This window comes from Anser anser, assembly GCF_964211835.1.
Source record: "Anser anser genome assembly, chromosome: 25".
NCBI lineage: Eukaryota > Metazoa > Chordata > Aves > Anseriformes > Anatidae > Anser > Anser anser.
Window position 1 is genome coordinate 4,957,521 of NC_139746.1, and position 20,980 is coordinate 4,978,500.

General features: G+C 68.5%; 4 protein-coding genes across 6 annotated transcripts in view; all 4 read left to right on the top strand.

Moving 5' to 3' along the window:
- Positions 1 to 11,233, top strand: part of LOC310886353 (uncharacterized protein) — a 12,058-nt gene extending 825 nt beyond the window's left edge. Inside the window, exons 1-2 of one of the 2 annotated variants that reach the window (XM_083810854.1) lie at positions 7,569 to 7,792; positions 9,139 to 11,233. In XM_083810854.1, the coding sequence (XP_083666980.1) occupies positions 7,646 to 7,792; positions 9,139 to 10,257 (1,266 nt within the window). In that variant the 5' untranslated portion in view covers positions 7,569 to 7,645 and the 3' untranslated portion in view covers positions 10,258 to 11,233. Of the gene's footprint in view, positions 1 to 7,568; positions 7,793 to 9,138 lie in introns of those variants that run through there. The other variant, XM_083810853.1, reaches the window with a different exon arrangement.
- Positions 11,234 to 12,041: 808 nt separating this feature from the next.
- On the top strand, positions 12,042 to 15,287 carry DOHH (deoxyhypusine hydroxylase). The gene is made up of 5 exons (XM_083810876.1): positions 12,042 to 12,175; positions 12,447 to 12,797; positions 13,087 to 13,163; positions 13,296 to 13,533; positions 14,253 to 15,287. Exons 2-5 carry the CDS (start codon positions 12,524 to 12,526, stop codon positions 14,561 to 14,563), a joined length of 900 nt encoding a protein of 299 aa, XP_083667002.1. The 5' UTR covers positions 12,042 to 12,175; positions 12,447 to 12,523; the 3' UTR covers positions 14,564 to 15,287.
- Positions 15,288 to 15,430: 143 nt separating this feature from the next.
- On the top strand, positions 15,431 to 17,751 carry SMIM44 (small integral membrane protein 44; the record flags this gene model as incomplete). The annotated part of the gene is made up of 2 exons (XM_083810887.1): positions 15,431 to 17,230; positions 17,528 to 17,751. Exons 1-2 carry the CDS (start codon positions 17,017 to 17,019, stop codon positions 17,749 to 17,751), a joined length of 438 nt encoding a protein of 145 aa, XP_083667013.1. The 5' UTR covers positions 15,431 to 17,016.
- Positions 17,752 to 19,019: 1,268 nt separating this feature from the next.
- SMIM24 (small integral membrane protein 24) lies at positions 19,020 to 20,722 on the top strand. Of its 2 annotated transcripts, XM_083810886.1 has the most exons (4): positions 19,020 to 19,179; positions 19,979 to 20,096; positions 20,219 to 20,257; positions 20,385 to 20,722. In XM_083810886.1, the coding sequence occupies exons 1-4, from the start codon at positions 19,107 to 19,109 to the stop codon at positions 20,467 to 20,469; spliced, it is 315 nt and encodes a 104-aa protein (XP_083667012.1). In that variant the 5' UTR covers positions 19,020 to 19,106; the 3' UTR covers positions 20,470 to 20,722. The 2 variants fall into 2 exon arrangements, with proteins under 2 accessions (XP_083667012.1, XP_083667011.1); XM_083810885.1 differs by lacking the exon at positions 19,020 to 19,179 and having other exon boundaries at positions 19,477 to 20,096.
- Positions 20,723 to 20,980: the final 258 nt, after the last annotated feature.

A 20,980-nucleotide genomic window follows, 5' to 3' on the forward strand; every position in this document is an offset into this window, starting at 1 on the left:
TCCGAAGCGTCTTCCCAGAAGGGCTCAGCGTGGGCGACGCAGGCCCAGCCCCGCAGGATCGTGATGTTTTTAATTCGGGCTATCCAACGCATTCACTTGCGGAGCTTTTCACTCGGGTTCCAGACCGGGCAGATGCAGACCACCGAGGCTCCCGGTCAGGAACGCAGCGCGCGCAGAGTGAACGACATGGGAGGGGCCGCGCGGGCAGGGCGCAGCAGCACCGACAGGCCCCACGGCGCCCGGCTTCGGGCTTCGGCCGCTTTGAAATAAAGCCCCACGGGGCGCACATCGAACGTGAACCGCCAGACTTCCCCTCCTCCCCTTCGCCCCCCCGAAATTTGGGATTCGGATAAATTTTGGATTCCATTCATGTGCTTGAAAGTTCTCCTGCCTTCGGTGCTGTCAGAGCCTCTCGCCACCACCAGCGCCTCGCGCTCGGCCCCTCTCCTCCGCGCTAGCTCCGTTTTTAAGAGCAGCACAACGCTCCTGTAACAGGACAGCCAGGGGCTCCCTGCTCAGGTGAGCCACGGCACAAAGCCCACGCTCGTCACCTCGACTTCAGCGCCTGCCGAGAGGCCCGAGCAGGTACAGGCCGCGTCCGAACAGAGGAACAGTTCTGCAGAAACGCCTGCGCTCAGCTCGCTGCACACCCTGGCGTTCTGCACGCCGGCTTATGAAAACCAGATCCATACTGAGGGAAAAAACGCGAAGCGTTTGGACGCGCCAAGGTTGGGTCAACAAAAAAGAACGGGGTGCGCTTGTTGAGCGCCACGACTTCACCTGGAGGCGTTGCTCTGAGCAACGTTAGCCGGGATACAATCCGGCCAGCTCACGGGTAAGATGTACGGCGCGTGGAGAAAACACCAAGACTCGGTCAGAAAGCACAAATCCTTCCTGAAAACAACCGCCACCTGCCTTCTCCAGGCACAGAGCACGTAACTGGTAACAGAACAGGATCCCGGACTGAGTACAGAGCACCTGGTTCCTCAGGATTTATTTCTTAAAGAAATAAGCTTGCAGTCACAGCCCCCAGTTCTCAGGCACAGCCTTTCCCACGGCTTTAAGGGAAACTGGAAAGCCTCCCGCAGGCAGATTTCGTTAGCGAGAGCCTGTGCAGGCCCAGCGATGCTGCCTTCTCTCCGGGCCGGTATGCAATGGCACCAGTTTGAAGGGAAAAATACTTTGTCATTCCGGTGACGAATATTTAAAAGCTCTCGGGAAGACCCCACAATTTACCAAGGGGACGCAGTAAGCGAGCGCATCGGCCTCTCAGTCACGAACAGTGGGGCTGGAAATCAAAGCCAGATGCCAAGATGCCATCCCAAGGCTTCTCCGAACCTGTCACCGGGCAACGCTCGCGGGGCGGTGAGTTAGCGCCGGCCTCAGCTGCCGACAACCGCGGGACTCGTCTGGCACGGGGGGACGGACGGGCACCTCCGCTGTGCCCGGCGGTGCCGCACGTTCAGCTGGGTGGGTGAAACCTCCTCGGCCCCAAAATAGGACGCCCGCCGCTGGGCTGGATCCGCTCTGCAAGCGGAGAGCCAGCGCAGGGCAGGGGCGAGCTGCTGCCCGGGGCAGCTCCGCCACGCAGGCCGGAGGAGCGGTTGGGCTGTCAGGGGTTCTTTCAGTTCCCGGACCCCTGCGCACGCCGAAGGCAGCGGGTTTTGCTGGTGGTCGGGCCCGTTAGAAAGGCAGGCAGGGTGCTGGGGCTGGCCTCACAGCACCGGAGCTGGTGTCGGCGAGGAGCGCAGCGTTCCGCTGGCGGGCAGGCTGAAGCTGAGCTCCTCCGCGCTTAACCCAGGGCGACACCTTCACGCATGCCGCGCGCGCGCCATGCCGAACGAACCCTCCGAAATCACTAGCTTCCGTTTAAAAGCGGCAGTAACGCAGAAAGCCAGAGCCTTGTGCAAGTTTCACCGACGTCTCCTCGCTGGTAGAGCTGCAACCGGGCGGTTTCTCGTCCTGCAGCTCCCTCAGGCACCGGTGCGAATGCTGGCGTTAGGTGACAGGCAACATCTTCCCCCCGAGGCCTGCAGGAAATCCTGCCAGCACCAAACCAGGGCCCGCCGAGCGGCTGCTGTGAGAGCCGCCCCGTCGCGTCAGCGCGTTTCGGCGACTGCTCTTCACTGAGGGTCCTGCAGAAATCCGCCTGGGTTCTGCCTTTCCACAGCCTGTGCGAGGCAAAGCCACCACCTCCCGCCCCCCGAGGTGACGGACGCCTTCGGACACCCGCTGCCACCGGCTCCAGAGGGCCCACATCCCGCAGGGGCCGCCTTGTAGCCGACGGGCAGCAGGCACGGGCTGAACTCGAGCCAGGTTGGAAAGAAAACGCCCCAAAGCTGCGGCCCCAGCATTGTTTTCATCCCCTACCCGCACGCAGCCTCCCAACCCTTAGCTCAAGATGCTGCTGCCGCCCCACACCAAGCTCCACAGACGAGCGGTGGGTGCTGTTTGTGCCTCCTTTCACCGCCAGCGTCACCAGACATCGTCCCTTCCTCGCGGGCCAGCGCTGGAGGTGACAAACGTCCGACGTTGTGCGACTCGCTGCACCTCCAGCTGCGCTCAGACAAGCTCCAGGACTTTCCGCAGCCCTCTCCAAGGCAGCTTCGGAGCTGAGTTAAGGCTGCATCTGCTTCTCAAAGCACCCCAGAGCCCGAGCAGGTGACAAGGGACCCCGGACCAGCAAAGCGCGGCGTACCCGTGCTCCCTGGAGCCACTCGGGACACGAAGGCCGCGGGCAGCCCGCTCCCCGTACCTCACCCTCGGCTCGCGCCCAGAGCTCCGGCCAGGACGGGGACTTCCAGTGCCAGCAGAGGCACAGCACTGTGACACCTTCAGGGGAACAGGAAAAACGTATTTGGGAGAGCCCTCACCAAAAATAAAGCCCCCCCAACCGGTAACAATCCTCAGTACGCCGTCACAAGCCCAGAGGGCTTCCCCCCAGAGAAGCCAGGCGCAGCACCTCGTCTGGGGGAACGCTGCTCCGGGGCCTCTCCTACGTGAGCGACGCTCAGATCTCTCCACCACTTTCAGGCCGGATGGGTTTTTTTCCCCCCCAAACCCTCCTCCTCTCCATGGCTGGAAGGGAACCTGCCGGGGCAGAGCCTGCCGCGCTACGCTCGGAGCACGGGAACGTTTTCGGCCGCTCCCTTCGCACGACGCCCAGCGGCGGAGGCAGCGGCCCCCTCCCTGCCCGCGCGCAGCCGAGGGGTTCCCAGGTTCGCCCCGAGCAGCCTTTACGAGTCGGGAGAACTGCAGGGGTGCTCCTTCACCTTCCTAGACGGCGCTTCTCATTCCATACGCGTCTCCCTGCGGATCACAGGAGCCTGCTAGAAGCTCGGGGTTTATCTGAGCAGACCCGGCAATCGTGCGCGCAGCAGGGGATCGCAGAAGAGCATCGCCGTTAGAAAGCCCTTTCATTGCCTGCAGGTAGCGATTATTTCTCCTTTTCCCCGTGCTGCTTCACAAAGAAGCGAGCCACGCCTGCTGCGGGGAGCCTGAGGAGAGCACAAAGCCTCCAGCAGCGTGGGAAGCCACGGGCTGGGAACCGCACGCGGCCCCACGAGGCAGCGCGCACTGCGGGGTCGCTGCCGTGTCGTCTCCCGCCCCGGGGGTCAGAAGGCAAACCTCCGCGCCTCGTTAGCGGAAACGCTCCCAACGGGTTCGTCTGGTGCGAAAGCAAAACAACCGGGAGGCAGCAGGAAAAGCTCCGCAGCGGGGGACATGCAGCAGGCGGCACAGGTTCCTGCGCCGAGCGAGGTGCGAGCACCCGGCCTTTTGGGGCAGAGCGGCCCAGGACCGAGCCGGCACCGCGCAAGTGCTGTTGGCTCCTTGCGCCCCGCTGCGAGGTGACGAGACGGGCTCCCTCGGGCAAGGCAGAGCAGAACAACTCCCTGCTGCGGGGGCGAGAGGGTAAGGGCACGGCTGGGCACGGAGGGGGGCAGGACCCCCGGAACCGGCACGCGGACAGGACGCGCGCGTTCTCCACTTCGCCTCCACGCTGCGGCTGCTCCGGAGCCGAGAGCAGAGCCCCCGGCAGCCCCGGTGCCAGCGGGCAACTGGTCCCTGCCCGAGGACACCAGTCCCTGCGTCACCCCGCAGGACGGAGCTTCTGCTTTTGGCTGCTCATCAGCTGGCACGTGGCGGCGCTCCTGTTGGCGAGCGCCCCGCGGGTACTGACCCCTTCGCTTATTTCCTCTGAACACTGAACGCCGCTGAGCGAGGAGGAAGCAGGGACGCGCCGGGCGAAGTGCGCAGGGGCCTGGGGTAAGGGGTCTTAAGGGCCACGCCAAGCGCTCCGCACTCAAGAGAAGCCCAAGAGAAAGGCTGCCAGGCGCGCTTCTTAGTGTTTCACCGACACTTTGGGGTTTTTCCGAAGTAGTTTGCACGCCCTGCCCTGTGTGCGGCCAGCTTTGGGAGGCAGAGGAAAGCCAAGAGCACCCTAAGCACAAAGACCGGCCACCGCCTCTCCTGGGCCCCGCGGCCCCCGGGCAGCACGCTTACCCCACTCACCTACCCGCAGGCTGTGTCGGAGCGGGGCGACTTGCCCCAAACACCGAAAGGAATCGGCTTCGCCAACCTTCGGTTTCATTTCAGAATGGAAACAAAAACTCGCGGAGCACATCTGCCCGCTTATCTTAAGCCTCGAAACAAAGCCCAGGCAGCTGCTGGGGGCACCAGCTCGAGGTGAAAGGTCCCCCTTACCGACGGCCTTATCAGAAGGCAGCGCTTTAAAAGCCAGGATTAAAAATTCACCAGCAGCCTCGTCCGCGGAGCTGCGCCGAAGTCAGGTGATTCAGACGCCTGCTCCATCACAGCGCTTAAACTACGGAAGACGCAGCAGTGCCCCCGGTCAGCTCACCGAACAAGAGCCGTACGGTTTAGAAGACGCAGCAGTTTCAGTAAACAGCCCCAGAAAATTCTGCTTCGGCCTAAAACAATAACAACAGCAATTAAAAAAAAATCCAGGCTTTACTGGGAGGTGCTGCTGCCAGCAGGGGAATCGCTCCATCAGGAGCCTCGGGCACACGACGCCAGGCTTGCACCATCGAACGCGCGAGCCGAGTAAGGCTCGGGGAGAAAAATCCCAAGGAAACGAGCACCGTGCCTCCGGGAGAGCCCCAGCCCCGGGACACCCACCGGGGCGGGGAAGCCCGTGGCAGCTGACGGTGACTCCGCCACGACCCCAGGGCAGCAGGGCACGGCGCGGGCTGCCAGCACACACACACACACAGACACCCCCGGCCGCCACACGCCCGGTGCGGAGCTCGCAGCCCTCAGCCCTGCCCTGGCCGAGCTCCCGGAGCGCTCCCCTCGGCGGCCACCCCCGGCACGGTAACGACACAAGGCCCCGAGCGGCACCGGGCTCCCTCCGAGCCCCGACAGCCGCCGGGAGCAGGGCAGCAAGGACACGGCCGGCTCCTGAGGGGGGGGGGGGTTCGGGGCTGCTCCGCGGCTCCCCCCCCCATCCAACCCCCCTCCCGGCCCCACCCCGACCGGGGAGCCCAGGGCCGGGCCCCAGCAACTAGGGCCTGCCCCGGGCCCCCTGCCCGGTCCCCCCGGAGGCCTCCCCCGCACCCTTCACCCCCCTGCCCGTACCCCCGGCCCCCCGCCCCGGCCCCCCTGCCCACCTACCCACCTACCTGCCCGCCCGGCCCAGCCCGGCCCCGCTCCGCCTCCTCCTGTCACGGCGCCGGCCCCAGCTCTCCCCAATATGGCGGCGGCCCCGGCAGGAAGCTCCGCCCCCCCCCCCCCCCCCGCTGCCCCGCGCGCGGCACCACGGGAGCGCCCCGCCCGCCCGTTCGAATCTACACAGGAAGCGGCGGCGCGCGCTGCCATGGCAACCGCCGCGGGCGGCTCCCACCCGGCCGGGCCTCGGCGGGGAGCGAGAGCCGCGCAGATCCGTTCCGCCCCCGCCGCGGTCCCCCCCTTCCCTTCCCTTCCCTTCCCTTCCCTTCCCTTCCCTTCCCTTCCCTTCCCTTCCCTTCCCTTCCCTTCCCTTCCCTTCCCTTCCCTTCCCTTCCCTTCCCTTCCCTTCCCTTCCCTTCCCTTCCCTTCCCTTCCCTTCCCTTCCCTTCCCTTCCCTTCCCTTCCCTTCCCTTCCCTTCCCTTCCCTTCCCTTCCCTTCCCTTCCCTTCCCTTCCCTTCCCTTCCCTTCCCTTCCCTTCCCTCCCCTTCCCTCCCCTCCCCTCCCCTCCCCTCCCCTCCCCTCCCCTCCCCTCCCCTCCCCTCCCACCCCAGGGTCACACAGAAATATTTCACGCACACCATTGTACCCAGGTGTACACTAATTGTACCAACTGCACACCAACATTTCACACACACGCTTTACCCAGAGGCAGCCCCGAGGTGCCCTCACAGCCCAACGCCCGGCCCGCCACCCGCCTGCTCTGCCCCAGCCCCGCGGGTTCCCTGCTGCGGCACAAGACGCCGTAGGCACGTGAGCTGCGTGTTATTAACGTTATTAGCTGTGTCATTAACGTTATTAGCTGTGCCATTAACGCAGCTTGGCCTCCTGTGATTAATCGAATATCTATTCGAAGCTCACTTCTGAGGATGCGTTTACGGCAGCAGCAACAAGCAGCTAATAACTGGCAACCTAAAAGAGGCCCGAATCATTCCTGAAAAAACAAGGGAGGGAATGCAGCGCCCAGAGCCTCTCCGCCAGGGGTGCCCTGGGGGACACCCTGCTTCCCAGCCACTGCACGGACCTCGGGACGTGAAATAACCCCGTGGGCATCCTGAAAACCCCGGGTGTGGGAATGGGACCTCAGGACGTGAAATAACCCTGTGGGCATCCTGAACACTCCGTGTGTGGGAATGGGACCTCGGGACGTGAAATAACCCCGTGGGCACCCCGAACACGCCGTGGGCTCTGGGGAACGGGACCTTGGGATGTGAAATAACCCCATGAACACCCTGTGTCGGGGGAACGACCCCTCAAATAACACCCCCAACACCCTGTAGGTTCTGGGGAACGGGGGCATCCAGCACCGCTCTGAGGCACAGCCAAGGCGCTCGCGTTGCTTATCGGGGCATTTTTTGTTTTGCTGTCGTGGGGTTTTCTCTAAAATTGAGCCCGGCGTGGCTTTTTGAGCTTTCCTACAAATTAAACGCGCACGTATTTATCACGATGGGTGGTGCCACAGGTCGTGGTGTGTCAGCCAGCAATGCAAAAGCCCAGGGGGCTGTGGAGACCCCGGCCAGCAGCCGCTTGGCACAGGGGGGTGAACAGCAGCTTGGGGGGGGTGAAAGCAGCCCAGAAGGGGGGGAAAGAAGCCCAGAAGGGGGGGAAAGAAGCCCCGGGGAGGTGAAAGCAGCCCCGGGGGAGTGAAAGCAGCCCCGGAAGGGGTGAAAGAAGCCCCGGGCGGGTGAAAGAAGCCCCGGGGGGGGGGGGGGGAGGTGAAAGCAGCCCGGGGCGCCGTCCGGGTCCCGCTGGAAGCTGCCGGGGCTCGGACCCCGCGGGGGGCACCGGGCCGCTCCCGGCCCCGTTATCCCGGGAGGGGGGCCCCGGGGGCTCCGAAACGACCCCGGGGGGGGTGGGGGGGGGGCGTCCCCGAGCCGAGGCTCGCGGATCCGCCCCGGCGGTCCCTCCGTGACCCCGCGGCCGATCACTTCCAGGGCGGCCCCGGCTCCCGATTTGAAAATGCAGCAGCGGCTGCTGGTGCTGCTGGGCGCGCTGGCGCGGCGGGCGGGCGGGCGGCGCCGGGCCATGGCCGGGCGCTGGGACGGGCCGCAGCGGCGGGCCTGGCTCCGCCACTACTACAGCCAGCGGCAGAAACGGCTCATGACGGTGCCGGGGGGGGGCCGGGGGGGGCGGGGGGGCACCGGGAAGGGATGGGGATGGGGATGGGGGGAGGCGGGGGATGGGGGATGGGGGACGGGGAGGTGGAGGGGGGATGGGGGGTGCGGAGGGGATGGGGGGTCACAGGGATGTGGGGGTTATGGGGACACGGGGGGTCACAGGGACACGGGGGGGGTCACAGGGATGTGGGGTGGGGATGGGGGGCACAAAGGGTGGGGATGGGGATGGGGGGGCTGGACGCCAAGGACAGGGGATGAAGAGGGCACGGGGCACAGAGGTCACAAAAATGGGATGCAGTCAGAGAGGGACATGGCGAGATAAGGATGGGGCGTGGGGGAGAAAAAGGACGGGGGACAGGAAGGGCAAGGGACAGGGGACACAAAGGTCGCAGGGACACAAAGAGCGGGGATGGGGGACACAAAGGACAGGGGGCGTGGGGGGCATGGATGGTGGGGGGTGAGAGGATGCGAAGGACAGGGGGTGCAGAGGGCACGGGGACACAAAGGCCACGGGTTACAGAAGATGGGATGCGATCAGAGGGGGACATGAAGGACATGGGGGCAAGGGGAGATAAAGGATGGGACATGGGGGACACGTGGGACACAAATACCTGGACGTGAAGGATGGGAGACAGGAAGGACATGGGGGGGGGGGGCGTCACAGAGGTCAACAAGGACACAAAGGGTGAGGATGGGGACATGAGGGACAAAACAGATGGGGGGTGTGAGCCTGGACACAAAGGATGGGACATGCGGGACAGGGGTGTGAGGACCTGGGGACCGGGCGGTGGGGACGAGCGGTCTGGGAGGGAGCTCTGTGAATTCACTTTCCTGGAGCAGTTGCTGAGGAAGGCAAAAAAAAAAAAAAAAGCTCCATTTTAGCTTAAAGCTGTTTCTCAGCATTTTGAAACAGAAAGACAATTCCCGTGGAAGAGCCAGGAGCATGGGGGGCTCGGTGCCCCTTCAATAACCAGCAGGCCTGCGGTTGGCTCTGCTGCAGGAAAGTGAATAATGCTCGTCAGAAAGTACAAACACAGCGAAAGCACGCTGACCGCCCCGAAAGGAGCCTCCTCCAGAACGCTCCTCTGTGCAACCTGGGCCGCTTGTCCAGACTCACGGCCACTGTTTGGTGGCTTTAGGATGGGGTTTCCCAGGAACGGGAAAATTTGACCCAGGTTCTGCCAGCCTGGAGCCACCGGGCGTCCTCCCTGCCCCGCGCCCCTCGAGGTGGCTTGAGCTGCGTCCTCCTTGGAGGGAAAAAATAACCTGGACTGGGGGTATTTGGGGTGGGGAACGGCTGCCTCACGCCCCTGTGGTCTCCCCACTGCCTTGCAGCTCCTGATCGCTCGCCGGAGGAGAACCAGCTGCTACTTCTACCCCCGCGCCTGGCCCAGCGTCCGGGGCGCGGACTGGTGGGAGCGGGTGGTGCTGAAGGAGTTCCGTCCCCAGGACTGGCTGGAGAAGTTCCGGATGTCCAGGGAGACCTTCTTCTACGTCTGCAACCGGCTGCGGCCGGGGCTGGCTCCGCACAGCGCCCACTTCCACCCCGCGCTGCCCCTGGAGAAGCGGGTGGCCGTGGCCCTGTGGCACTTGGCCACCAACGTGGAGTACCAGACTCTGAGCCCGCTCTTCGGCGTGGGGCCCTCCACGGTGCAGACGTGCGTGCGGGAGGTGAGCTACGCCGTGGTCCTGCTGCTGAAGCCCCTCTACCTCCGGCTGCCCAACGAGAAGGAGCTGGAGAATATGGTGCGCATCTTCCGCGCCCGCTGGGGCTTCCCGCACTGCATCGGCGCCCTGGACAGCCTCCACATCCCCATCAACCCCCCGCTGCGCCTCAGCGCCGACTACTGCAACGGCCAGGGCTGGCACTCCATCCTCACCCAGGCCACCGTGGACGGGCTGGGCCAGTTCTGGGACGTCTCCACCGCCTTCCCCGGCAGCATGGAGAACAGCGCGGTCCTGGAGAGCTCCAGCCTGTGGGTGCTGGCCAAGGAGGGCCGGCTGTGCCCCAACCCGCCCAAGCACTTCATGGGGAAGGCGCAGAAGTACGTGCTGCTGGGCGACGCCACCTACCCCCTGCAAGACTGGATCCTCAAGCCCTACCAGGAGGATGAGAACCTCACCCAGCGGCAGCTGCAGTTCAACTACCGCCTCAAGCGGGCGCACAGCGTGATCGAGAACGCCTTCCTGCGCCTGAAGGCTCGCTGGCAGATCCTCCTCAAGTGCGACGACTGCAGTCTGGAGCTGCTGCCCACCCTCGTCCTCGCCTGCTGCATCCTGCACAACGTCTGCGAAGCGCACGACAACCCCTTCAACGAGGAGTGGCTGGAGGGCACCGAGCCCACTGAGCTGCCCAAGCCCTGCCAGCCCGCGCCCGCCGCCATGGAGGACGGCCGGGCCGAGCAGGTGCGCGAGCTGATGTGCCAGTACTTCGAGAGCTGCGGGGAGGGCTGACGGCGGCGGGGACACGGCCCTGCGCCTCCCCGGGCTCCAGTGGACGTCCCGGGACGCTGGCCCGGCGGTATCGGGCTGCTCGGCCAGGACTGCTGCACTGGCCCGTTGGCTCCTGCTGGTTTTGCCTCGGTGGGTGCAGGCAGCGGGATGTATTTCACCCCCGTGCTCTCTCCTGGGATCCGATCGATCTTGTGACGTGCTCTGTGGTGTGTAAATAAAGCGGGGATCACGGTCTGGCTGGGGAGAGGGCCGTCGGGTTGTCCCGGTGCGGATAAATGCCGGCTCCTCACAGGGCCTGGCTGCAGCAGGTCTCTGTGCCATGGCCCCCGCCTCGGGAGGAGCTCAGGAGGGCACTCGAAGAAGGCAGAACCCCCCAGAAGGTACAAATCCTCTTGTGTGAACGTGCCTGGGAGGGAAAGGGAAGGAGGGGGCAGAGCAGCAACTGGCCGGGGGCTGGCACCGGTGGGGAAGGAAACCGCACCTGCAACCCCCAGCTCTGGCTCCGCTCGGCTGGGGCTTTGCGCTGGGGTCTGTGCCCCGTCCCGCTGCCCAGCTGGTTGTGCCAGCGCCTCCCAGCCCCGATCCCCGCCCCGGCGTGCGGGGCAGCACGCAGCTCTGCCCGCTATCGGCTGAGAAATCTCGCGGCGGCTGAGCCCCGTGGCATGCCGCCTCGCCTCGCCGTGCCAGGGCAGAGCTGGCTGCCGGCGCGCAGATACCTTCCTCAGCATTTCGTCTGCAGGTGGTAGGCGGGGAAGCGGCGCGGGCACGTCGGGCCGTGCCAGCCTTCCCTCGGGGACGGGCCCGCCGCTCGGGGAGCAGCGAGCAGAGGCAGCGGGGCAGCTGCCCCCTCCCCGCCTTGGCCCCGGCCCCAAATCCTCACCCTCCCGGCACCCAGAGCGCTGCAGGCTGCTCGCCGGCAGTGCCGTCACCGTCGGACGGGGCCCGTCTGCAGCCTGCCCGATTTTCACGTCTGTGTTTTGCAACCCAAAAGCAGCAGCCGGGAGGCGATGCCTCGGAGCTGGGCGCGGGGAAGCGCAGCGCTGCTCCCAGCCTCCTCGCCGCGGGGCTCAGCACCCCCTGTTCGCCTCAGGCCGGTGGGGCCGAGCAGTGGAAGATCGGGGTCCCGGGAGAGGGGCGGGTGGGAAGGCGCGATGGGGAGCACGTTCACCTCGGGACAGTGGCGGGGGGGGGGAATTGGCCTGCAGGAGGGCCCCGCACGCTGGCGGCGGGGATGCCGGGTGTCCCACAGGGACTGGGGGCTGCGCTGGGAGCAGAAAGGCCCACGGGTGCACGTGCCCCCTGGGGGGGGTGAAATGGGGAGGCTGCTGCTGCTGGGCTGGGGCTGGGGGGCAGCGCTGGGGGGCACTGAAGCAGCTCAGGGACTGTGGGATAGCCCCGGGGGGCAGCTCGGGGGGGCACTGGGGCAGCCCACGGACTGTGGGGAAGCCATAGGGGGCTGTGGGGCAGCCCTGGGGGGGCACTGGGGCAGCTCAGGGGCTATGGGGCAGCCCTGGGAAGGCACTGGGGCAGCTGAGGGACCATGGGGCAGGCCTAGGGGGCACTGGGGCACCTCAGGGACTTATGGGGAAGCCCTAGGGGGCTGGGGGGCATCCCAGAGGCCGTGTGGGGCCGCCCTCCGCGCCCCCCCCCCCCGACTGCCTCACGGCCCCAGGGCGCTCCCCAGCCCCCCCCGCCCCGACTCGCCCCCCCCCGCGCCACTGCGCATGCGCCAGCGCTGACCTCCTTCCCCGCCCCTCCCCCCCCTTCCCCCGGCCGCTCCCACCCGGCGGGGCGGGGCGGGGGGAGGCGGTGCCGTGCGCACGCGCGCGCTGGGGGCGGGCCCGGCTCCCCCTGCGCGTGATCCGCCGGGTGGGAGCGGCCGCGCGCGGTCACGTGGGGCGCAACATGGCGGCGCGCGGTGAGTGCGGGGCCCGGCGCCGGTGCGGGTCCGGCGCGGTTCTGGGTCCGGCGCGGCGCAAGGACCCGGCCGCTCGGTTCCGGCCCGCGGCGGGGCCCGGCTCCGGTTCCGGCTCCGGTTCCGGTTCCCTCCCGCGGTCCCGGCCCCGAGCCGGGGTTGGGCCCTACCCGCAGCGCCCGCTCCCGGGGCCTGGCCCCGCTCCGTGCCTCGTGCACCGGGCGGGAGCTCGCCCGTTAGCCCGGGGGCCCTCTGAGCTTTTCCCTATGCGCAGGAGCCCGCAGAGCGTGACCGGGAGAGACCGGAGGAACGTGACCGGAGCAGCGACCGACCGACCGGGAGCCCCCCGCCATGGTGACCGAGGAGCAGGTCTCCGCCATCGGCCGCACGCTGCTGGACGCGGCGCAGCCGCTGCCCGCCCGGTTCCGCGCCCTCTTCACCCTGCGCAACCTGGGCGGCCCCGCGGCCGTGGCCTGCATCGGCCGGGCCTTCGGGGACGGCTCGGCGCTGCTCAAGCACGAGCTGGCCTACTGCCTGGGCCAGATGCGGGACGAAGCCGCCATCCCCGTGCTGCTCAGCGTGCTGCGGGACACCCGCCAGGAGCCCATGGTCCGGCACGAGGCGGGTACGGCACCGCGGGAGGGGGGCGCGCTGAAACCCGGCACCTGTCCCCGCCCGCGTCACGGCTCGGGGAGTCCGAAGCGCCTGCCCGCGGCCCCCAGCCGGGCCGGTTGGCCGGGCCTCGCCTCCCCGCGGGCCGTTGCCGTGCTTGTTTGTCCGGCTGCGGTGTCCGGGAGGTCGGCGTCAGGCCTGCGGGGCAGGGCGGGGCCCTGCCGGGGAGCACGGCGGGGTTCTCCTCACCCCGACACCTCCCCGAGATGCCCCAGCCGCCTCCTGACGTCTCCTTCCCGCAGGTGAAGCGCTGGGCGCCATTGGGAACCCCGAGGTGCTGGACGTCCTGAAGCAGTACTCGGAGGACCCCGTGGTTGAGGTGAGGCTCTGGGGGTGGCGTTTCTGTGGGGTTCGGAGCAATGCTGGCAGCAGCAGGTGGTTGCTGCTGGGGTGTGCTCCCAGCGCTGCTCGGGGCCGTCCCGCATCCAGGCCCGCGTCCTTGTCCCCGCAGGTGGCGGAGACGTGCCAGCTGGCCGTCAAGAGGCTGGAGTGGCTCCGGGAGCACGGCGAGGAGCCGGCCGCCAGCCCCTACCAGTCGGTGGATCCCGCTCCCCCTGCCGAGGAGACGGACGTGGCCAAGCTGCGCGAAGCCCTCCTGGATGAGGGGCGCCCGCTCTTTGACCGCTACCGGGCCATGTTCGCCCTGCGGAACCTGGGCGGCCGGGACGCTGTGCTGGCGCTGGCTGACGGTAAGGGCCTGGCTGGGGCCGCCCGCTGTCTCCTCTCTGCGGGTTAATCCAGGATCGGCCTCGCCTAAATCCAGAGCTGTGCGGCTCCTCGAGCTGCTGCTTCTAGAGCTGCCTTCCCCCCTGCTTGCTTGCAGAGAGGGCGAAGCCCAGAACTGGTGTGGGATTTGCTGGTCTGAGCTGGTGGTTCCTGGTGCCGGGGACCTGCTTTGTCCGCCCTGGAAGGTCCGAGGCCACCCAGCCTCATCCTGGGCTCCAGAGATTGTTCTGGAGAGGGCGTGAATCGTGAATGTGTCCTGGTCAGGGAAGGGGCAGAGCGCAGCCCCGGACCCTGTTGGTCCCTCCCTGCAGCCCCAGGGAAGTGGATGATGCCTTCTGGCCACCTGGTGTGAGCCGAGGGCATGCCCGTGCTATCGGATGAGGTGTGCAGGGCTCTGGGACCTCGTCTCACAGCTTCCCAGTCCTGCAGGGCTTCCTCTGCAGCACGGGCGGGCTGCTACACGCGCGGGGCACTGCAGTCCCAATGGCGGGGCAACACGGGGAGAGGGAGCAGCATGAGACCCTGCCCCCAGAGCCCCACGGGCCCGGGGAGAGGCAGCTGCGGGCTCCAAGCCCCATCCGACCGCCCCACGCCTCCCCCTGCCCCGCAGCGTTTGGGTGGGGGGCCTCGGGTCGGCACCCCGGCGAGCTTTGGGGATTCACTCTTGCCTCCTCTCCCGCAGGGCTCCAGGCCGGCAGCGCCCTCTTCCGCCACGAGATCGGCTACGTGCTGGGCCAGATGCAGGACGAAGCGTGCGTGCCGCAGCTGACGGCCGCGCTGCGCAGCCGCGCCGAGAGCCCCATGGTGCGGCACGAGTGCGCCGAGGCCCTGGGCGCCATCGCCCGCCCCTCCTGCCTGGAGACCCTGCGCGCCTTCGCCCAGGACGAGGAGCGGGTGGTGCGGGAGAGCTGTGAGGTGGCGCTGGACATGTACGAGTACGAGAACGGCTCCCAGTTCCAGTACGCCGACGGGCTCTGCAAGCTGCAGGCCTGAGCCCGGCCGGGCGCGCCGCCGCCTTCCCCCGGGCGCGCTTCCCCGTCTGCCGGCACGGCTCCGTGCCCGGCCGGCGGAGGCGGAACTGGGTTTGCTCTCTGGCACCATTACAGCTGCCTTCTGCATCCAAATCCAGGCTGAGCTGCTACTTGCCCCCCTTCCCCCCGTTTCCTGGATCTGCCCCTTCCCCTGCCCGCAGCCTGGCTCGGGGCTCGGAGCGGGTGGGCTCTCGCTGCGTGTCGGAGCCCGTCGCGGCGGCTCGGGGCGCGCGGGCTCTGCTTTCCCCACCTGAGCTTCGCCGGAGGGGTCGGGGCTGGCTTCAGGCGCTCGCTCCTGTAGGTTGGAGCCGCGCGGAGCCTCGGCATTGCCCTCGGTGTTGGTGCCGAGCCGGAGCCCTCCTTCCCTCCGCAGCTGCTGGGGCGCCGGAGGAGCCGCTGTGGGTTTGGCCTCTCCTGTCGGGGCAGGCTGGCTCTGCGCTGCAGCAGCCTTTGCCCTGGGATGGGGCTTGTTCCGTGGCGAGGCTTGGAAGATTTGGCCACGGTTTTTCTTTCTGCAGGGAATGGCATTGCAGCGAGGGCTTACGGGGTGAGGCAGAGCCTGCCTGGACTTCCCCCGTGTTTAAGCAGAGCCGGAGGGCGGCGGCTGCCGCCTGCTGCCAGCACCCAGCACCCAAATCCCCCGGGCGCGCGCGGGGCTGGGAGGAAATAAAGCACCGGCCGTGGGCACCGGCGTGAGCAGAGCCGTGATTCAACACCGCGGGGTCCGGCCCCATCCGGGGGTCCCTGGGGCTGTCCTCACAGCACGGGGGGGGGGAGCCCAGCGTGGGCAAAGACCCCCCATGGGGTGAGCCGTGCCCGGAGTCCTCGCGGTGCTGCCGCATGGGGTGTCCGTGCCAGCCTCCTGCTGACGGCGCCTCTCCCCTTGACCGAAGTCTCTGCGTGAGTCACTCGGGCTCGATCCTCTCAGTCCCCAAAGCTGCCGCTCCCCCGGTGCTGCGGCGGCCCCGGGGCTTTGTGCTGGGGGAAGGAGGGAGCGGGGAGCCCCAGCGTGGTCCCAGTCTGCTCCAGCTCAGCACCCCATGGCAGGAGCCTCGTGGCACCACGATTTTGGTGGCCAGAAGCCGGACACGGGTGCCTGAGCGCCGTGGCGTGGGTGCGACACGGAGGAGGGGGGCCACCAGCTGCCAGACCTCGGTTCCTCTGCGCTGGTGACAGCCAGCCGCCGGTTTCACACCCGTGCAGAGGCGCCGGCAGTCGTGCGGCTTCTCGCCTCGCCCCCTCCACCCCGCGCAGACCGTGGCTGGCAGGAGGCTTTGGGGCGGCACCGCCAGGCCTTGGGGCGCCGCCGTGCCCGGCCGTGTCCCCCGTGGGCACTGGGGATGGGGACGTGGGGCGGGGGCCGCGCCGTTTCCCCCCGTGCCATGCTGTCGGCGCCCCACGGGAGCGCAGGTTGCGGTGTGCCTGGCGCTCCCCGGCGTGCTCGGCCCCGGTTATCGCACCGGGCTGCTCCAACCCTTGCTCCCTGCTTCCCGGCGCTGATTTTCCAGTTGTGAATCACGCAGCCCAGGCAGGAGCGATGCCAAATTTTTGCCTCCGCTCTCCCCCGCCCCCCTTCCCCCCCCCCCCACCATCTCCTCCCGCCTGCCTGCAAAAAAACCTCAGCTCCTCCAAATGCCTTTTAAGCCCGAATTGGAACGAAAGCGGCATTTTTGCGGCCGGGATCTGGCCTGGGCGCAGCAGAGCCGGGACGTGCGCGGGGAGGAGGGCCTGGGCGCCGAGCCCTGCCTTGGCACCGGCTCCGGCGCGGGCATCGCAGGCACCTCCGTCCCTCACTGGCGATCCCACCCTGGGCAGGGATTGGGGTTTTTCCAGGTCTTTCGGGCACTCGGTGCTGGAGGGGGGACCCAGGCGGGACCCCGGGGTGCCGGGAAGGCTGCGGGCCCCCTCCTGGCCTCCAGCCCCGGTGCTCAGGGCATCACTTTCGGGCAGTGCTGGGCCCCGTCAAGGACTTGGCGCCATCTGCTCGGGGGATTGGGGGCCTGCAGGGGGATTTAGCGGGGGGGGGGGAGCGTGCCCGAGCTGGGGGTGTCCGTCCCCTCCCTGCCTTTGGGGACTCCCCAGCTGCAGCCGATTCCCCGCTCACAAGGGAACACGGGTACCTGCAGCGCCACGTGAGGGGGTGGGGGGGATTTGGGGACCCCCCCAGCCACCTTGGACACTTCTTGCCCCCCCCATGCTGAGCTCACCAGGGCTGTGCCCGGATTACCGGCGCTAAGCTCCTTCCCGCGGCTGCTCTGTCCTCCGCGCCGGCGGGCGAGCGGCTCCCTGAGCGCGGGGGGCACGGGGGCCGCGGGGGAGCCTTGGGGACCCTGACGCCGCCTGTCCCCTGCGTCCCCCCGCGTGGCGGAGGTTCGGGTGGCTCCGGGCCGGGGCACGGGGGGGGGGAGCTTGGCGATGGCCCTGCCGGGGGGCGCCGTGCCGCGGCACCTGCTGCAGTCCCCCCCCGAGGAGGACGGGGTGCTCTACGTGGAGTACAAGCCCCCCGCCCTGGACAGCATCCGCCTGCCCCGCTACGTCGTCTACCTGGTGATGGCGGCCAGCCTGGTGCTGGTGGTGGCGTACGCCATCGTGGGCCACCTCATCAAGGACCTGGTGCACGACTTCGCCGGTGAGTCCTTCGGGGGGGGGGACACACATGGGGCTGAGCCGCGGGGGTCCTCGTGGGGCTGGGTGGGGGCGAGGGGGTCCCCAACCAGCCCAGAGGGGAAACGGGGCGCTGGGGTTGCTGGGGCACGGGGCAGGACCCCGCAGGCCAAAGGGGCGGATTTTTCTCCCCGAATAAATGCAGAACGAGGCCTGTTGCGCGCAGTTCAGGTTTTTGCTGCATTGCTCCGGGGCTGGGGACCCCTCTGGGGGACACCGCGGCGGGGACGCGCTGCCCACGGCCCCGTCTTTGTCCCCGCAGATTGGGCGTTCGGGCCCAAGCCGGAGGAGGAGAAGGCAGTGATGGGCGAGGGCGGCACGCTGGAGGTGGAGTGGCCGGAGGAGGACGGGGCGCTGCCGGAGGAGAGGCCGCAGGGCGAAGGCGCCGGCGCGCTGCCCGGCATGGACATCCCACTGGGGCTGCTCTCCACCGCCCCACGCGGCTCCATCTCCTTCGCCGACCCCCACAAGAAGAGGTTTTTCTAGGGGGGACCCCGCTGCGAAGCCCCCGTGTCCCCTCCCCGCGGCTCCGTCCCCGTCCCCCCGCACCGCGGCGGTGCCAACGCGCGCGCATCGGGGCTGCCGTTGTGCTGCACCCCAATAACCCCCCTGCTCCCCGTCCTGCTGGGGCGCCCCGACCTCGGCCCATCGGCATGGGTGCACGCGGGCGTGCCACAGGCATGGCCACACAGACGGACACACGGACGCACAGACGGACGCACGGCCACAGAGGCGGGTGCTGGGGGGGCGCAGACACAGATGCGCCCCCGGGCGTGGGCGCGGACCCTCGGGGCGCGGGCGTGCACACGCGGAAACCCGGGCACACGCCGCTGCACGTGAGCGCGGGCGTGCACAGACACACGGAGACGCCCGGACAGACGGACGGACGGACAGGCAGACACCCGGCTGTGTGCTGAGGCCACTGCCAGAGCCAGAGCCAGGCCCCGCAGGATGGGGCAGGGCTCGGCAGCGCCCACGGGTGCCCCCAAAGCCGATCTGAGCGGGAGCAAAGCGCCCACGAGCCTCTGGGAGGGGGCAGCGTGGGCGGGGGGGCTCCGTGCAGACCCCCACCCTTAAAGCAAGGCGGGGCCTGCACCCCCCCCCCCCAGCCCTTCGCTGGGGACCCCATCCCCACGTCCCCAGGGATTCTTCACCCCCTTGGGGAGTTGCAGTGGGAGGGGGTCCCTGCAGAGCCCACCCCTGGGTGCTGCCCCCCTCTGTTTTCTCCCCGAGGACAGAGCGAGGCAGAGCGGAGCTGCCCGCGGCCGCTGCCAAGGTCTCGGTGATAAGGGCATTAATATTTACCCAGTTATGGCACCCGGCACTCCCCGGGCACGTGGGGGGCAGCGGGGAGAGATGAGCCCCCTCCGTCCGTCCGGCCAGCCCTCACCCGCCCGTCCCTCTGTCCGTCCGTCCAGCTGCACCCACCGGGCAAATCCTGCCCCTGCTGCGTGAAGCCGCTCTTCCAAAACGACACTGACAAGCCCCAAATCTGCCTCTTCTCCCCTCAAAACTGCGCTGCTCCCACACTGCCTGGGGGGCACCTCCCCAGCTGCTCCCAGTCCGCCCAGTCTCCCCAGTGCCTGGGCTGCTGTTCCCATGGTGCCGCGTCTGGGGGTCCTGGTGGGTGCTGGGGGCCCGCGGGTGCTGGTGGCGGAGCGGGGCGGAGGTGCCACCACCCGGAGGTTAAGGGCACCGCGTTGCCATGGCACTTGGTGGCACTTGTCCTCCTGAGCCCAATAAAAGCCGCCCCTTGGCCCCGGGTGCAGGGAGCGGTGCCGCGCGCTGGGACACGAGTGCCCGCCTCGGGGTGCAGGATCGGGCCCCTCCGCCGCCCCGCAATGCCGAGGTCCCCGCAGCCCCTGGGGCTGCTGCTCCTGCTCGCCCTCGCTGCCACCGCCCGGGGACAGGAGGGTAAGTGCCACCGGCACCCCGCTGCCCCCCCCCCCAGTATGACCAGTCCGCCCAGTGCCTCGAGCGCCGGCACTGCGGCAGCGGCCGTTCTGGGGTCAGAGCAGGAAAATTTGGGGGCGACTGCTCCACCCCGTGCCAGGCACCCCGCGCTCTCATGGGGACAGGCCGGCTGTGGGGTGGCTTTGTCACCGGGCCTCAGCACCCCGGTGTCCCCCGGTGTCCCCCGGTGCCAGGCTCAGGCACTATGCCCTGAGATGGAGGGTGCTGTCCTCTGCGGCACGGGGCTCCCCTGAACCTGTCCCCGTCCCTGTCCCCATTCCCACCCCTGTCCCTACTGCTGTCCCTGTCCCCATCCCTGTCCCTGTCCTTGTCCCTGCCCTCATTGCTGTTCTCATTCCCATCCCCATCCCTGCCCCTGTTGCTGTCTCTGTCCCCACTGCTGTCCCTATCCCTGTCCCCATACCCATCCCTATCCTTGCCCCTATTGCTGTCTCTGTCCCCACTGCTGTCCCTATCCCTGTCCCCATACCCATCCCTATCCTTGCCCCTATTGCTCTGTCCCCATCCCCATCCCTGGCCCCATTGCTGTCCCAGTCCCCCATGCTGTCCCCGTCCCCATCCCCAACCTCATCGCTGTCCCTGTCCCTATTCCCATTGCTGTATCCCCATCCCCGTCCCCATCCCCGTCCCTGTCCCCATCCCACCCCTGTCCTTGCCCCCACCCCTGTCCCTGTCCCTGTCCCTGTCCCTATTGCTCCGTCCCCGTCCCCACGGCCGTCCCCGTCCCGGTGCCTTGCAGCCCTCGGCTCCAAGCAGTGGCAGCCCTGGCTCGTTGGCCTCACGGCCGTCGTCGTCTTCCTCTTCATCGTCTTCCTGGTGCTGCTCGCCAACCGCTTCTGGCAGCTCCGGATGCGCAGGTGGGGGCCGGGGCCGCGTCGTGCCCGGGCCGGGGGCACCGCGCCCTCGGGGGCAGGGTGCCGGGGGAGGGGAGGGGGGGGGCCGGTGCTGACGCCGCGTGTCCCCTCGTGTCCCCTCGCAGGAAGCGCGGAGTCCCCGAGGAGCCGCAGGCGATCGGCAGGTACCAGCCCCAGCCCCAGCCCTGCCTCAGTTTCCCCTCTGTGGGGGTCCCACGCGTGGGAGTGGGGGGGTGGTGGAAGGGGGCAGCGCCCTGCTGACGGCCTCCCCCCCCCCCCCGGTCCCCGCAGGCTGGAGAAGGCCGCCTACAGCAACGCGGCGGCCGACAGGGACAGCGACGACGAGCGGGAGCGCCACAAGGCCACGTCGCTGTGACACGCGTGGGCCGCGCTCCGGCCCGCCCGCGACCGCAACTCCACGCCGGGTTTTGCGGGGCGCCGAGAGCCGAACGGCCCCGGCTGACGGCAAAGCCCGGTCCGGATCCCGGCCCCGCGGGAATGGATCGGGGACACCGCCCCTTCCCACGGCAGCCCGCGGGACCCGCGTGGGGGCCGCGTGACGGGAGCCGACGGGGGGGGCGCTGGGCGGCCCCCCCCGATGTAGCCCACCAGTAAAGCTGCCAGCCCGCCCCCGCCTCCCCTGTGTGGTATCGCCGTACGTAGGGACGGGGCCGTGCCCACCCACGCGTGGGTACGGCGGGGGGGGGGGGGGGGTGTGTGCCCCTCAACCCCACGGGACCCGTGGGTGACACGGGGGGGGGGGGGGAGGTGACGTCATGCGAGTGCGTGGGGTGGTCACGTGGGCAAGGTGATGATGTCACGTGGGGAGTGGCAGCACCCCACGCGTGGGTCACCCGTGGGCGCCCCAACCCCGTGCCCCCCCCCCC